Here is an 18,503-nt window from a genome sequence, read left to right as displayed (position 1 = left end):
TGGGTGTGAGTATGCAAGCTGATATGAGTCTCTGGGTGTTGATATGATGTTTTTCTACCATGCAAATCATTGCAACAGAGTTAAAAGAAATGGGCCTAAAATTGTTGCTCCAATATGGGCAGGGTTTCTTTGGGACAGGTTCAGAACTGCACCGCTTTCTCCCACAGATACAGACCTCACAGAATGAGACTCCATCTGGATGGCAAGTGATCTGTGCAATGTTTTATCTAAGAAATCAGAGATGCCATCACAGCTTGTGGGTTTGTTTACATTTTCTTGCTCAAAGGCGTTTGTTACAGATTTGCAATCAATCTTTAGCCTGTCACCCATGTCAGAAATGTCATTCAGCACCATGCCATGTTCAGAGTAGTTGTGGGTGTCAATCTGTTTTCTAAAGTTGCTCAATTTATGTCAGTCTACAGCATGTAGAGTTGTGTGATAATTCTCATTCAAAATGTTGGATTTTTACAATAGGATCTCAGATTTTCTAATAGTTTTATTGGCTATTACATTTTAATAGGCATTTATATGCCATAGTTATGCCATATTTATTAAAACAGCAAATTGCATGATACATTGAAATAATTTGTTTTATAATTAAATATGCTACAGCTTCTACAAGCTGTAGAAGTATTAGAATCAGTATCATTTAAAAAAAAAAAAAATCTATCCTAGTTGCACTAGGCTTGTAAAGTGTACTGTGGGCACAATGCTGGAGAATGTTTGCACATGCATGACATGCATAGTAAGTCTCTGCAGTGCTGCACAGACCCTCTTTGTCAGCTGTTCAGAGAAAACTGTGCTGGAATTATCAACCCATTAGCCTACTGGTCCCATGGTACAGTGTTCCTCGACTCTCTGACAGCACCAGGGACGAAGGCTGGGTGGGCTGGGGCTCCAAGACCCTTTTTCTAGCCTGTGCTGGATTTCCAGAACAAATCCCCTGGTCATAATCAGATCTTTTCCTGGTTTTACTTTGCACATCACTTTTGTCTGTCCTCTCCAGTATTATGAATCTATTCTGTGAGCTTCTGTTGCTGTTTTTAGCCATTCATGTTCTTTGAAGTATAGCCTTACAGTCACATGATGTTCAGATATAGAGAGAATACCACCTCCAAAACCACACCAAGTGAAGTGTATTTGAATGTCTCATCTGTTACACTTTTTCCAACCAGTGAGATTAGTACTGAATGCCTCTTGCATGAGTTCTTAGAGTATTATGGTTTAAGAAGCTTGCAGATTATCCTGCAGTGGATAATTACCCAAAACATACCAAACATTATCAAGTCATGGTTTTGGGATATCATACACTGAGTGGGATGGATTTGAACCAGGATACAATGCAGATCTTTCACAGACACACTGAGTCTAACAAAGAAACATTGTTACTTTTCCCCCAGGCAAAAGGCAGAGGGCAAAAAACTGTCCTGGCAGATTGGACCGCACCAGTTAATTAGGATAACGGTTTGTTTTGATAACCAAATGAGATCCAGTGTGCTATCACTGTTATTTGGCAGGCAACCTAAATCAGAAGCCAATACTTAACCTTACACACACACTGTTAGGTTTTTTTTTTGTGTGGGAGGTCTCTATCTTACAATTAGAATAACTAATCCTTATGAAAAAGAATAATAGTAATCCTATCATAAATTTAAGAAAGATGCTATTAAGATAAGGATTAAGTCACTATAGAAATATTCTCAAAAGGTTAGGGTAGGAATATTCCACAGGAATATTATGGTGATACCAGAGGAGATACAAATATTAGAAACTACAATAAAGTCTCTGTTGAGTATCACAGACAAACTGCATGTCCTTATAGGAATATAATATGAAGATTATAGTCATATTTTGTCAGGCAAAGTAGGCCAGCACTGGTAAATCTGATGTAAAGCCACATATTAAGCCACGTGCCTGTATGGGATCCACTATATAAGAACCAGGCAGCCAAAAGCCTAATCTGATAGAAAAGCCTCATAGGAGTGCCATACTTCTCCTATTAGGAAGTGGAAGAATTTCTGTGGAGAATGGGTGGCTGATCCGGCAGGGGAACGGTATTGGTCAAAATGAGCTGTGAGGACACCGAGAAAGAGCAGCACGGAGTTTGCTGATTGGCTGGAAGAGCTGCTCCTCAAAGCGCGCTCGTATCCTCGCCTCCCAGCAGCGGTGATGCGCGAGCCGCCAGGCGCTCCTCCCGTCAGAGTCATCCCTTCTCCATTTATTCGCTCAAACAATGCTATATATATTTCATATGTTTTTGAATCATTTGGTAAATGCAAAATTGAAGACTTTGGATTGATTCTTCCGTCTACAGGTAGGCTCTTTTTAGTTTGTTTTGTTTATTCACTTTGACAATGCATGTTTTTCCGCCGGTAAAGTGGCACAGCATGAAATGCGTTCAAATGCGCTGTGAACGCAAAAATCCTGACAGTTTTCCTCAACGTGCAGCGGTATCCTGTTAAACCTTCAGCACTGAGGTGTGTGTGATGCACATGGTGAATTAGGCCTGTAGCTTGTCTCGGGGCCTAGAGAAAGCGCAAATGTACATTTAAATTTGCATTTTTGGACACTATCGATCACGAATTTAAATTGGGATGTTGATCATAAATGGACGCCAATTTGCGTAGAGGGTTTCACTGTCATTGGGCCTATAGGCCCGTGGCTAATATCTACAGTTTGGAAAATTCGTCTTGGTTATGGTCGAGCATTTTTTTTCACCTATAAATATTTTAAAGGCTTGCAACCCATGTAGGAAATTGAGGGTGGGGACATGTCGGATGGGGTTATGTTACGTAATCTCTTCCCATTCATCGCTCCACGCCTTTTCCCTGTGCACAGTGGTTCATCCGAGAGAGCCTCCTCTTCCCGGGAAGCTGCTTCCTCTCCTGTCCGCCTTCCCTTCCCGTCTGTGTAGCAGGCCTTAAGGATAAAACGATGAACCCATAAGCATCTGTGCCCACTATCAAATCAATGAAAGATTAAGCTGAATGCTGATGTGAAGCATTAATGTGTAGTATAGTATGTTCTCAGTATTATATGTAGAGGGCGCTCAAGTACAGCAATAGGCTCCCATAAACCAGTGCAATTTGCATAATTGTCATTGTAGAGTGCGAGTTAGTAAGCAGATAATAACATTTGTTACACTTTTGCTCGTGTCACAAATATTAGTAGTGGTGTTACAGCCAGAAAAATACACCCATATTTCATGAAAAGTATTCTAGGTAGTTGTCAGTCACCTTTTCCATTGCGTGAGATTCATCTGATAAAGAATTATTTTAATGACATTAACCTACAGTAGGATACAGATGAAGTTGTTTTCTTTACAGCTCATACGCCCAAAAATTCAGTTTTAGCTGGATTTTTACAAGAAAAATCCTTCCAGGCAGACTATGATGTGCATATCAAACAGGTAGAAATGTCTAGAAAATATTATCCTCAAGTCATTATACGGAGTCAGGTCGAAGTCCAACTCATTTCCCTCTCTGCCTATCTCAGTATCCCTGTCAAGCTCTGTAAGTATTTCACAGGATGGCTTCCCAGCTATTTAAAGGCACAGGGTGTTATTTTCATTGATGTGATAGTTTTGAGTGAACACATTAACACAGAAGTCAGGGTTCAACTTAAACATAAATAAATGTGACTTGAGCCTAGCAGTGTTAGAAACAGATCATCAACTAATTTTGGTGAATCACCACACAAATTCAGAGGCTGTTAGGCTGCTTTTCTGTCCTCGGAAGCAAATTACTTTTGGTTTCACATTAGGCGAAAATCTGATTTGGCAAAAGCATTTTCTAGGCCCAGTCTGCATAACACAGACCCTGCAGTGAGGGCAGCGGAGCCTGTTTCTGGGGAAAGTGGGCGCAAATAGCCAGATTTACAAAATATAATGCACTGCCATATGTAATGGATAAGATATATGCCAGAATTCTCACTGGTGAGGCTATGTGAGCATCTTGGTGAGTGCTGAATAAGGGAATGAAACTTTTGGGATTGCACTGACAGCATGCAACCATTTCAATTCTAATACATAATACATAATACATGATTTTCATACATCATTATCAATGCCTTAGAAGGGTTTCTCTGTGTTTTAGAGGCAGTCATGTCACCAGCTGGGTTGGCATGGAGGGTTAGTGTTGCTTTTGTGTTTGGCTTGGAGAGGAACACACCTTGAAATAATATTTCACTTTTGCAGGACATTTTTTTCCCTTTCAGTATATCTCTAGTGGACCTTTCATGGTCTACCACCAGTAGTAGCTCTCAGTCGTAAAAAAACAACAAAAAACACTTACTTTTGTTTTGAAAACCCAGTCCAAACTCAAACCTCCAGTACATCAACAAATCTGACCCAGGAAGTAATTTAGCCTGTTTGCAATCACTGTGTTGGAGGTTTACCGCTCCTGAGCTCCTGTGGTGTGCATGCAGACAAGGTAAAATGTTCCTCCAATGTGATGTATCTGAGGCTGAGGAACCCATTCAGAAGCACTAATCAAGGAAAAGGTGCTGCTGGAAATCAAATGACTTCTACAAGGGAAAAATATTTTCTAGTTTTGTTCAGGCGGTCAGCAGATAAACAACTACACAGGTGGAGTTAAATTGGCAGGAAATTGGATTAGGTTAGATGGCAAGGGCCTGCAGCTAGCTACCACCAGACACCATGAACACAAAGTCGCATCCAATAATTTGAGAAGCCTCTGTTTTGCATTATTGATTTTATCAGAACATCTGAGACATTCAGCACTGCTACAAGCAAAGAGAAAGCATTTTGAGGAAAAAAATGTCATTCATCAACCATCCCAAAAGTATCTAATAATCATTTTTTTTTATATTCTACCAGAGGATGTTTGCTCAACATTTCTTTGGTATTTTATTTTTATTGTTTTCAAATTTCAGAATCAGAACTTTTATTCACCATATACAATGTACAAAGAATTTGTCTTGGTGCAGGTGTCAACATAAAATCTAATAAGAATAAGAAAAATGTCACACATATATGCATGTGCACACAGACACTGACACACACACACACACACACACACACACACACACACACACACACACAAACACCAGATAGATATTGACTTACTGTCTGTGTTCGTTCATTTTCTCCACCCTCCTCTCCCGCCTCCAGTTTGCCATGGCGACGGTGGTGATGGAGCAGATTGGCCGCCTGTTCATCAACGCCCAGCAGCTGCGTCAGATCCCTCAGCTGTTGGAGTCGGCCTTCCCCACGCTGCCTTGCACTGTGAAGGCCTCCGATGTTCCCTGGGTTTTCCGCGAGCCTCACATCCTCGCCGGCTACAGGCAGCCGGACCAGGGCTGGCGCTACTACTTCCTCACCCTCTTCCAAAGGCACAACGAGGCGCTTAATGTCTGGACCCATCTGCTGGCCGCCCTCATCATCTTGGTGAAGTGGCAGGAGATCTCGGAGACGGTCGATTTTTTGCGAGACCCCCACGCTCAGCCCCTCTTCATTGTCCTCCTGGCAGCCTTCACCTACCTCTCCTGCAGCGCTCTCGCTCACCTGCTCTCTGCCAAGTCCGAGCTCTCCCACTACACCTTCTATTTCCTGGACTATGTGGGTGTCGCTGTCTACCAATACGGCAGCGCCCTGGCACACTTCTACTATGCCATAGAGGAGGACTGGCACACCAGGGTGCGAGGGTTTTTTCTGCCCGCTGCAGCATTCTTTGCCTGGCTGTCTTGCTTAGGCTGCTGCTACGGCAAATACACCAGTCCTGGGCTGCCCAAGTTCGCCCACAAGCTTTTCCAAGTGGTGCCCTCCGGCTTGGCCTACTGTCTGGACATAAGCCCCGTGGTTCACCGCATCTACAGCTGCTACCGGCACGGCTGCTCCGACCCGGCCGTGGCGTACCACCGCTACCAGGTGCTCTTCTTCCTGGTCAGCGCCTATTTCTTCTCCTACCCGCACCCAGAGAGTTGGTTCCCTGGGAGGTGTGACTTCTTCGGGCAGGGCCACCAGATCTTTCACGTGTTCCTGGTGCTGTGCACCCTGGTGCAGGTCGAGGCGCTGCGCATTGACTTCACAGAGCGCCGGCCCTTCTATGAGCATCTCCATGGCGATCTTGCCCATGATGCCGTCGCACTCTTCATTTTCACTGCCTGCTGCAGTGCTCTTACCGCTTTCTATGTGCGCAAGCGTGTGCGTGCAGGTCTCCATGAGAAGGAGGAGTAGGAGGTGGAAGGGAAGGGAGTCTGATTTGTTTTACCCTGGAGTGACAGTAAATTAAAAGAATTAAATGTTCATGTTGTTGAAAGTTACCAGTTTGTGACAGTGACCTATGATTATTTCTTCTTTATGTGGTCTGCCAAACTACAGTGATCTGGCAAATTGTTATTAACTGTGTGTTTTTGTGACTTACCTTGAAGAAAGGGGAATCTTGTCATTTGTCTGTAGCAATACAGGTAGTACTTAAACACTGCAAAAAATCTCCGCATTTCACAGAGAGGGTAAAATGAAGGACAAAAATGGTCATGGACAAAAATGTTGGCTGTATTTGTTCTAATGACTTACGCCGGAAAGTTTCCATTCTCCACTGTGAGCTCTTTTACTGGTCTACAACCTTGTTTTTACTCTAAGTGTGAAAGAATGTTTTACTTCACCATACAAAAATAAACTCGCTATTGAGGAATTGAGGTGAGCAGAAAAATTAAGAAAACAGTCCCCTAAGATGCCTTTAACTCGAGATAACAATTTCATATTCAGGATGATCTGACTGTCCTAATCAAATTGTGGCAGCATTTGTTTTACAATTTACAATCCCTTGATATTTGGTATACTGCAGTCAGGTACCAATTAGTGCTGTTGATGTACCTTTCTGACATGCTATCGATGCATTTCTCATGTTTTTATCTGATTCTGCTCTATTCTTTCGGGATCAAAGCAGGGATGTTGCATTTTTTTATTTATTTATCAAGGCGCTCAAACATTGTGCCATACATAAATGTCATAAAATATTCTGGGGAGTTGAGAACCCAATTTGCAAACCAAACATTGTACCTCTTATCTAAAAAGGAGACTTTTTCTGTGTGACACAACATTCTATTGAATGATGTTGGAAAATGAGGCTGGCACTCAATATTGGCTAAGAATTGGCTGGAATTATGTGCCCAAGATTACTGATGTCTCTTTGTTGTTGTGACAATGTTAATCTTTTGTATTCAAAGGGCTGGAACTTCAGCTTTTGCCTTTTCACACCCCATGATGTCAATGCCTTTGCGCGTATTGTTTCATTGTTGATTGATCAGACTCGACTCACAAAAGCCATGTCTGAGTATGGTGTTCTGCTTTTTGTATATTCGTTTATGTATGAGTGTGTATGTGCCTCTAAGCATGTCTTTGAGTATATAGATGTTAGTGTGTGAATCAGATGTGAATGTCTATGAAAGCTTAGCCTTGCACCCCTTTCTAAACTGTAAATAAGCTGTATTTCTCTAGGAGGCCACTTGTATTACATTTTCTCCCTTCCTAATTGCACTCAATATTGAATGCTTATTTCTGGCACATTTTCCGGTGGAATAAGATACAGTACACTCTTACTTTGCAGCATTCTTTCAGAGCCTGTTTTGTATTAAGTGCCCCCCTGCCCATTCAAAATTTAATGGCTATGAATACATCACTTCATACTGCCGCACTGTTATGAGTCCCTTTGTTTTCCCCTTTGTTTGATGGCTTCTTTGTTATGAAATATCATGCAGCTGTGTCTCATGGATAATGTTGCTTAGATTTTTATCTCACAATATCTTAAACGCTAATGTCAGGAATCATCAGTTATTGATGACAGTGTTCTCTATTCATGATAGTGTTAATGTGCCAATGAATCTGTTATTGCTTCAGTGATGGTACTACTAAAAGATGAACTCAGAGACAGAATGTCAGAAGCAGCAAGCTTGTTAAATTATGTCCCGACCAGACTGCGTAGTACATGTTATTGATGAGCTTTAACCTTAACAACCCAAAATATGAACCTTGTAACTGTTAACTTTGCCATTACTGACCTGATCTCATCATGCACTGCCTGAATCAACATGTATCACAACACTGGCTATGTTTACATGCTTGGAGAAATCCGTTCTTAACCTGGTTACTCATGTAATTCGGTTTTGGGTGCGGCTTGTAAACGCCATAGAATAGAATAGGTTAGAATAGCCTGGGCAAGCTTGTACTGAGAAACCCGGGTAAGATGCCTGGTTACCCGGCATCGTACAGGGTTATGAATTAAGTGGCAACAACCAGATCCCCCCTCAGCTTCCCAACTTACATAAACTGTATGTGTACATGCAGTCTGATGGCAAGGCTTCATTAAAGGCTTCATAAATCTGCACAAATTGGCAAAGGAGGCCTGAGTTTTGCAAGAGTTTTCTTTCCAGTCTACATCTGTAAACTGAAGCATAACCACCCTCTGCCACCAGTCCTGCATCCCAATTTTCATACAGAAATGTCATGTATTCCCTGCTGGCATCACTGGTCAATTTCGAGGGGTGAATGCATTTTTCAGCTGCAACTATAGCCTGTTGTTCTTGACAGCCGTAATTCATTATAGTGAAAAGCATAATTGCCTGTAACATCAGGTTATTTGTCAGGAACGTTAAGAAGAATGTACAAATTATTATTAGGATCACAATTTCTTTCCCATGTAGGAATATTCTGTTAATTAATTCAAGCAACAGGGATTCTCCCTCACAGATTAGCTGTATGTAAAACAGTTTAATCCAAATGAGACCTTAAATGGAGTATGGCCAGTACTCCGTCTAACTCCATGCATGTAAATGTAGCCACTGATGCCACCCAAGTTTGCCCCACAGCCCCAGCCAACCTCGAAGCAGGGTGAGAGGGACCAGAATGTCTTCTGCCTATAAAAAAAAATACAATGTGTGATACTGACTGTACTAATATTCTGTGGTATTTAAGAAAATAAAGTGTTACAGTAACATTTCTCCTGTCAGATCTTTTTTTTTTTGAGGTATATTTCAGATCACTGGAGCTTTCATAGTGATGATATCCATTCATATATTGTACTTGTAGAATCACACATTTGTACATTTGCATAACACTATGAAGTAAATTTAAAGGTAAAAATGGATCTGCAAACTTAACTTGTTAAGATTGGAGGTTTATGGAGGTTCGTGGTAAGGGCATGCCATTGCAAATCCTGTATCTTGTAAGCTTTGTGTCCAGACGCACAAAGGAAGGTGAGTGTTACGATGCTCCACAGACCCATAAAGTTTGCTTACTTCCAACTGTAAAACTGCAGACCCACTTGGCCCGTCTTTTCAGTCTACAGAAAGTAAAACTGTCTTCAATGTCAATGCCCTCAATTTTTTAGCCATAATCCCATCTGGAATGTTATATATCATATGGTAAATGTGCAGCAGGCGGTCCATTTTATCCTCAGACCCCACTAGTGGCAGAGTAATGGGCCCGGACAAGAGGTTACGAGGTGGTAAATGTAAATAGGGGACAGTAAAGATTGGTCTGCTCCTTAATAAAATCTTAGGTGTTTCTCGGACACGCTCAGCTCACCCCTCAGTTGTTCTTCCAACACCACTAGAGGGCAGCCTTGTTGTTTGGTAAGATACAGCTGTATACAACAAAAAGCATCAGCTTAGCATGGAGCGAAGGTAAGAGTGTATGGAAATAACGTCTTACTCTTAAGAAGAATGATTCTGTTAAGAACTTTGAAGAATTATTTTGGGGTAGAAAGGGATTCTTTCTATGAGGGTAAAAAATATTTTTTTAATTCCTCTTTGCTGAAAGGTTCTGCAACAGCAGTTAATCATAAAAACACAGTCAAACACATAACAGCAGTTAATCACATTATGAATATTAAAGACTTTATGCCAAAACAAAACACTATATATAAAAAAACACAGGGGTGGGCATTGCTTCCTGTTCCTATTCATCGCTGAGCATAAAAAAAACCCAGACAATAACATCCTCTTAAAAGCTTCTGCTTTGTAAGTGAAAGGCTCAAGATGGCTGATAACTTCAATAATATTCAATAGTGAGTTTTAATCTAATGCCAGCAATCATTTAATTACAGTGGGACATTTTGAAATGGTGGATATCTTCATTTTTGAATCATACTCTTAATATGTTTTATATGTTTATCAAATGTGGGATGTAACGAGCTATTATGGTACTCAGATGAACACCATTGTTGTGCCATCATGTATGGGTATGTATGTATCTGTATGTATGTATGCATGTATGTATGTATGTATGTATGTATCTACTGGTGCAAGTTATGCCGTAAACTCCGATGGTAAATGCACCATAATGATGATCCTAGTGTCCTGGTTTCAGATGCAGGGCTGTGAAGTTTCATTAGTTACAATAGCTTCATGCAAAAAAGATGATTTCCCACTTCTGACACAGATAAACTTGCATGCACTCCATAAATATTGTAATTACTTATTTTCTTCCTGAGCAAAGAGACCTGAATGCTCTTCATCCAGGAACTAGAGAAAAAACTCTTATCCATTGCATCTACTGGAGTTCTTCTGCAAGCTCAAAAACTAAAGATTAATTTCAATGCACAAAACTGATGTTTACAGGAATTATTCATTCCATTAGGGGGCACAAACGATCTGCATATCTTTCTAAATATGTTGTATTGATGCATTACAGCACCTTTTCTCTAACCTAGTCTTTGCCTCCACAGTGCTGCGATGGTGGATGGTTGGTATTCTCATGCAGCTCCACTTTCTTTAATAGAGTGTCATGGACCTCCTGCATAATATAGTAGAATTTTTTCCTTTTTTTTTGGTACACAGCAGGTCAATCAAGACGTTTTTTTCTTGTTGACGGTGATGGCCTGCTGTTGTAACATATCTGAATATCTCTGATCATTATAAGCCATCTGCTGTGTGGCGTACAAAACAACAACTTAGACAATTTCCTTTGCTGAATTAAAGCCTCATTAAAAACGTACAAATCATAATTATCTATGAAAACATTTGCTTAATAGACTAAGAGTAATATTACGTGATTAAATGTAATATTTTCTCTGACAGTTTCCATACAGATGTTCCTCTGGGGACAATAGTTAGGGACATCTTGTTTATGCTGCAGCCTTGTGGGTGGCACACATGGTTTTGTACGTGTGCGTGTGTATGTGTGTGTGTGTGTGTGTGTGTGTGTGTATGGGTGGGGTGGGGGGGTGGGGGGTTGTTTTTGTTTGCATGTGTGTGTATGTTTGCATTCCTATATTAGTCTGTCTTTTGATATGTGGATGTTTGCGTGTGTTTACATTGCATGTTGTGTATTTTGTTTATGTTTGCCAGGAGCTTTGCTTATGGTTATTAATCTGGGTTATGCATTCATATAAGGTAACTGTCTCATCAAGCCTGGCCTTCTTCTTCTTCTCTCTCTCTCTCTCTCTTTCTCTCTCTCTCTCTCACTCACACACACGCACGCACACACATATGCACACACACACACACACACACACACACACACACACACACACACACATAAGCACACATAGCATTTATACTCTGAGTGAAAATTCATATGCTGTGCTAGTTAGAACATCACTGAAGTATATTTTCCAGAGATGGAGGAGAATCATTGAAATTTAAGGCAGAAATGGGCTCCTGACGTATCTACCTTGGGTGTGATTAATTCACAGTGTTATACACTTAGAGGGCCCTAAATCAAATGGCAGAGATAGTGATAATTGCCTTACAGCCAGCTTCCTGTCCTCTAACTATCAATTCCTTCCCCGCTCTCCATCAATTTTCATATGCCTGCTTCGCCATTCCTCTCCTTCCAGCCTGCCTCGTCTCCTCTCCCTCTTCCTTGGTTCCACTGTCCATGAGTTGCCTCACAAAGCTATCGCTACTCTCCATTCCCCTTTAAATGCTTCATTTGCTTAGTATGATTTGTATCAAGGTTGCCGAGGTAATATTGGGTGGCCTTGGTCTCCTATCATGTTTTGTAATTAAAGATTTGAATTGCTAGAGGGAACGGCTTTGTTCAGAGTTATTAAATCGCCCTCCCTTTTTGCCAGGTGACAGACAGCCAAATTCTTTTCCCATCTCTTTTTTGATGAACCTCTTCTCTGCTGCCAGGTATTTTGTTCCCACATCCTTTGTTATTGTGGCATTTTCATATGGTCTTTCCCTTTGTTGTTTCATGGGGAAAATCATTGAGAATATCAATGACTTATGAGAGTTGTAATCATATGAAAAACTGAGCAAAACATTATCAGACTGTAAATTAGAAATGAATCAAAATGCCCAGTGCAATACCTGTCCTCAAGTCCCTATGATGCAGTCATGACTATTAATGTTACTGAGTCATATGAGCCAGAGTCGATGCACAGTTGGGACTGTCAAATATTTTGCCTTCAAAATCCTCATTTTCTATTTGATAGATCTGCTCAGTATAAACAATGGTCTATTTGAAGTATTTTGTGTTTTGAACAGGTTTCGAGATGTTCATTTGATTCTCTATTCTGAAATGTTCAACTGGTAAATTGAACAAAAGCCAGACAGTATTTAGTGCTCTGCTGTTTATGCCGTTGCTGGATCACTTCAAACCTTGCAGAGGTTCAGAAAGGCCATTCCTGTTCCAGTGTATATTTTATTTGGACCTCTTCAAGGCAGGTTTCCTTTAAAACATTTGCACCTCAATGAAAAGAAATAATATTCCGATCATGTTGAGACAAAGAGCTGGCCTTCAGTGAAGTTTTCAGATTGTTTGAGTTCAAGCCAGAAGCTGACATAGTGCCTGGTTTCCTCAAGTAAAGCACTGGCAGCCTTGTAGAAGCTATATACTCCACTTGTCACTCAAACTCTCTTGCCCTTTCCTTTTTCTTTCTGCATGACATTGACAGGTAACATATTAGTCAGATTCAAACAAAAAGACACATGTAGCAACTCACAAATGTGTATTATACTGGTGTACAGTGTTTTGTTTATTTTGGCATTCCAACAAATCCTGGCTTTGTTTTTGTTTCGTCAGCCTCCACACCCTGTATTTTTAACCAGAGGATGTCACTGTACTAGACAGATAAAGGGTAAAAGACATAGGAGCATAAAATATAGATAACAGGGTAGATGAAGCAGACTGTTGAGGCATGTACAGTAAATGGTGAAGCCACCAATGGCAGTAAATGGTTGTTACACAATGAATATGACACTACTAAAGTTACAGTGAGTAATGTTGTGTCACAGGCGTTGTAAAAGAATCATAACAGCAATGAGGCATGGGCATATTGTATAGTCTCAATATTATTATTACTATTAACAAAACATTGAGAATGATGGGATCAGCCGCTGTCGTCATGATCTCTTACAATAATAGCCATGTCCATCCTGGCACTGACATATATTGCAGTGCCATTCCTAAAGCACTGTCAGAATTTACTACACACTTAATAGATATTCAGTGTGTTCCAAAGGAGGCGCTACCATCCTCCTCTTCATCTTTACGGTTAGCGAGATGCTACCTGCTTCACCAATCAGCCGCCCCGCTGATCGGACCTATTCATCATGAACTGGTTGAGGAGATACTGGAGGCTGGCCGGGGTGAGGAGGAAGCACGTGCGCCCTATCTGAAGGTCACTCTGCTGCCAAAGCCCATAGCCGCTCAAGGATAATGAATTCCTTCCCTCTGCCCCTTAACCTCCCAGCATACAGCTGGGTTAGACACGGACAGACTCCAACGCATTGTGCCCAGATAACCAGAGAGGGGTAAACTTTAAGATGCCTGGACATTGTGTTTTTCATTTTTCCGCTGCAGACTTTTTACACGGCTCTCGTGCTAGTGCGGCTTTGGGGCGTAGATAGATTTTGTTTTGTGGGCGTTATTGTTTGAAGAGCTTTTTGCCGTAGCTCACTCTGAGTTTAGATGTGACAGCCTTTGCTTCTGTTGCACGTTTTCTCTACTAGTATGCTAACATAAATCCTGAACTTCTCTTTTTTCGTGGGGCTGAGAGAGATTTCAGTTGATCTTTGGCTCTGCTGTTTACAGTGCGCTACTCTGCATCATCCGTACGTCCCGTTTAAATATTGTATTTTCTCCCCAAGAGCTTGAATAAATAGTAGTATCGAGTAATGTGATTTTACCGAAATGTCAAGTCCCTGATCCTCTTACCCAATGTATGTTTTTCCCTTAGGTTCACATTATGCCTCGCAGAAGAGCCTTTATGTTCAATTTTGAAAATCCATCACCTAGTGAAGAGCCCCCACCCCACCCCCACCCCACCCCACACACACACACACATACACCCCAACCCCCCCCCCCCCCTCCCCCCCCCCCCACCATGCCACAGTATGAGCTCTCTCAAAAGACTCCAGATGGCTCAGAGTCTTTTGTTGAGGCCTATCTATACCCTTCCTTCCCTCATCTCTGTTCCTTGATACACTCCATTCAATTACCCACCTGCAGTGTTGGTTTCAATTTTTCAGACGGAAATGTTTGAACAAGCTTTTCATGCTTGTTTTTATAGAAGATGAGGTGACATTTGAGTCTCTCGCATTCGCTGGTTTTAATTTCTCAACAGTATTCTATATTGGCAATCAATGTTGGAGGGCTGTTCTGTGATGGTATCGGAAAATACTTGAAATAGCTTCCTTTACTGCATGAATGATACAATTCCTGAGCAAGACAGAACTGTGCTGATAGATATTCTGAAAATTATCCATTTGCAGTTTTCAGTTGGAACTCTGTAATTCTTGGATTATGTGATCAGATTAGAAAAATAAGGAATTTAATTACAACAGAATACATTTTTTGATGGGTAATGTGGATGCTTCTGTTTTTTTCAGGGATTACATTCACACAACGGATTATGACATGAATTGTTAAATTGCATTTTGGGGAGTTACAATGATGAAAAAGGAGTATGGAGGTACATTGTATATTGGCTCAGCCTTGCTCTTTTTCAAAGAGCATAAGACCTGAGACTGGCTATTCACTCTGATCCCTTTTCTACAGTCTAAAATGGCTTATACAGCAACAGTTGAGCATCCTCTGGGAGGCTGAATCTGTGTGAGAAGACGTTATGCACCAAATTCAGACAGAGCGATGTCTATTATAATCATTTCTAAGAACTACCAAGAGTCACATTAAGAATGAGAAACAACACTGCAGTTCTTTTTTTTTTTTGCCTTTTGTTTTTGTCTTTTGTTTTGCAGCATAGACAAAAGTAATTGCATTGATACTGATTACCTTAAATTGCCAGTAATAAATAATCTGTGACTGATTAGTTTTCATTTAATTTAACTGTAATCAGGAGGTTTTTGCTCCATGTGCTCTATTTGTACATCAACAATTATGTGCTGTTGTTTTAGAATCAGCATTTAAAATACTGCTACCTAGTCATTCTGCTGTATTTAAAGCAGTAGTGTATTTAAAGTGTATCAATTGGAGATATAGATATACCGTAGATTCATGAAGGGTAGGATTTGCTGATAGAGGAATAACTTCTGTTCAACTTTTACTTCTGACCTTAATATTTTGTTTTGTTTTGTTTCAGTGTTAAAAAACAATACAAACATAATTACTTTTCATTTACCGCTTCAACATACTGCCAATTTTTTTTTATCATTGTCACATGCTGTCATTCCTTGTATCAAGAGCTCAGTTAATTTCAGAGACAGTTCCATGAAATAAACATAAACATAAACAGCCAGTGACGGGGGAATCTTGGTGCCACAGGTGGTGCTGTGCACCGATCCATACGCGCTTCCTAATTCATGCCTCGTAAAAGCTGACAAACAAGACCTGCCTTCATTAACAAGCACGCAATAATCTAAACCCCAAAATCCCTGTGTACATGTTACTCATCCCTTTTCTTATCTCTTGAGGAGGTGAGCTGAGAGTGTTAACAAAGAGACTGTGCAGATCTAAAAAGCAGAGAACCCCCCATGCCTATCACTTTGAAACAATACATATAACGTGATGAGTGTATCTTGACAAAATCTAAATGGAAGTGTCTCAGGGAAAACAAGGAATGGGTGGAGGCAATCGCTGTGGTTTGGAGCTCACAGCTCTGCGAATCGACACGGGCTGATAGATGGCGCTAGGGCTGACAGCATCGGCACAGTAACTAAATCACAGAGAGGAGGAGCAGAGCTGATAAAAACTGGGACTGTCACACTATTTCTGATTAGGGGTTCCTTTCACCCGCTCTGTTGTGAGAGAGTGGTACTTTTGAAACTTGCTTTGAGGGAGTTTAGAGATGCTGGGAGGAACTGATGAGCTCGCTCTTCATCCCAAATGCCCGAATACCAGTGTTGTTGGAGTGTCCATCATATGTATTGGATGTACTTTCCTTCCCATATATTGTGTGTGCATCCAAATGTTGGAGCCTATATGGTTGTGGGTTACATTATTCTGTGTTAAAATTGTTATGAAATAAAATCCACCAACATACACTACCAGTCAAAGGGTTTAGACACATGCATTTTTCTTTATTTTTTTTTAACTATTTTTCACATTTTAGAATAATAGTGAAGACATCAAAACTATGAAATAACACACATGGAATTATGCAGTGACCAAAAAAAGTATTAAACAAATCAAATCAAAACTATCTTATATTTTAGATTCTTTAAAGTAGCCACCCTTTGCCTTGATGGAAAGGCAAAGGCTTTGGAAAGAAATTCATATATAGACATCAACTTCACTATTTATATTTGTCTAAAAAACAAATTTCAAGCATTTAAGCATAAGCCTTTAGATCAAAATGGCTTTGAGATAATGAAAACATAGTACATTCAATCAGGTGTGTTCAAACTTTTGATTGGTAGTGTATATGTTTTTAGGCCTTATTCTTTTAGGCCTCTGAAAAACTAAATATCGTAAATTTGTTGATACATAAACATAATAAACTCTGGCTGGCAGCCATTGGCAGTCAATATGAAGATTGGTCATGGTGCAACTTAATATTCCAGCATTTTCACTTTCAAGTCCAAGTCAATCAGGCTGTAGATTTTATGAAAGATTAATGACATTCTCACTTCAAATAAATAGCCATTATCAAGATAACGACGTTTTGCATTTTGGCGGAAACTCAAGAGTCCTCTAAAAGAATACACCCTTGAAAGAGGAGCTCATTGAGGCTGTGTGAAGAGCCAGCGTTTGCGCTTTAATGAAGCGCACACCCACATGCACTTGTGAGTCATCCTGCTCTGCCAGTGTTGACAGTTGGCGCAACAATTTATATGGAATAGGAAACACGTAAACCCACTATCATGAAACCAGACCTGGCACCAACATCTTTGTTTATGCAATTATTCATCAAAATTAGAGAACCATCTGACATCTTGACAACTGTTTTTACAAAACAGATAAACATTTTTGTTAAAATATTTCAACATTTCAGTATATACATAAATCCATATACATTCATTGAATATCTAAAAAATAGGTTTATCTTCAAATGTGCAGTCAAATATTATGAAAAATGTGTCAATTTGGGGAATCTGTTTTCAATATTAAATAGCCATTACTACATAAATTAAAATACTTTTAAATATAAAGAAATATCCACTCAGTGGTAGGAGTGGAATGATGTTCAAATGATATTCATTTGCAACAAATATACATTAATTCCTATGAAACACTACACCAAACCTCAAATGCAACATCTAAGACCTCAATGCGGTTCAGTAGTGTTTATGTCAGTTCTATAGTGCCCCACAGTGCTTTGGTAAAATGTGCAATACATGAATGGCTTTATGACATCAAGTTATAAAGGATCACTTTAGCAGTGGGGTTCCTTCAAGCCATTTTCCCCATAAAACGACATTAGCTCAGAGCATTCCCATTGCTAAAATTGATCCAGAAGCAAAGTACAGCTTGAGAGTACCTTAACTAATAAAGGTACTCTCCCCTAGGGCCTGGACATTGAATCAACCAAATAGTCATCGATTTATTCTATACTGTACCACAGCATTGTACAACAAAATCCATCCATTCTAAAGCTAAAACTACATTGGCATGCGATGAAATGTAAGAGGCTGCAGGTTGAGTTTGGCAGAGGAGGATGTCAACACTTTGGCGAAGCTGATGTGTAACAAACTAGACTCGCTTACTGTAGGGAAGGGGCTTGTAATCAAAACATTCATGGCTTTAATTTGATTTGTTTAAAAGGTGTCTGTCCTGATACTTTTTCTCATTCAGAAGTATGGAAACAGGATGCAGCGGCTGACATTTTTTCCCCCAATATATTTTAACAAGCAAGTAAAAGATATTCAGAATCAATTTGCAGTCTGTACCTTTGGCTCTTTCATTTCCTTTGATAAAATAATACAAATTTCATGAGTGTACAGCAATAAGAGCCAGTATTATATTTCACTGCTGCCTTTACTGTCAATAAAGTTCTTGCAGATGATATTTGGACTTTGTAAAATGTGTTTTATTGTAGTGTCGTTAAAGCTATGTCCATCCCAGGTATGGCCACTACCCAAAAGACTCCAACAAGGACATATATTAGCACAGATGGGAATGCAGTTGGGACATGTAA

At 40.2% G+C, this 18,503-nt stretch overlaps 1 protein-coding gene across 1 annotated transcript; it reads left to right on the top strand.

Annotated features, from left to right (window-relative positions):
* Positions 1 to 5,119: 5,119 nt before the first annotated feature.
* paqr7b (progestin and adipoQ receptor family member VII, b) lies at positions 5,120 to 6,196 on the top strand. The gene has a single exon (XM_071901607.1). It carries the CDS (start codon positions 5,138 to 5,140, stop codon positions 6,194 to 6,196), a length of 1,059 nt encoding a protein of 352 aa, XP_071757708.1. The 5' UTR covers positions 5,120 to 5,137.
* Positions 6,197 to 18,503: the final 12,307 nt, after the last annotated feature.

The sequence above is a fragment of the Centroberyx gerrardi genome, chromosome 12 (genome assembly GCF_048128805.1).
Source record: "Centroberyx gerrardi isolate f3 chromosome 12, fCenGer3.hap1.cur.20231027, whole genome shotgun sequence".
Classification (NCBI taxonomy): domain Eukaryota; kingdom Metazoa; phylum Chordata; class Actinopteri; order Beryciformes; family Berycidae; genus Centroberyx; species Centroberyx gerrardi.
The sequence above is the reverse complement of the archived record's forward strand: the minus strand, read 5'-3'. Positions and strand labels throughout refer to the sequence as shown.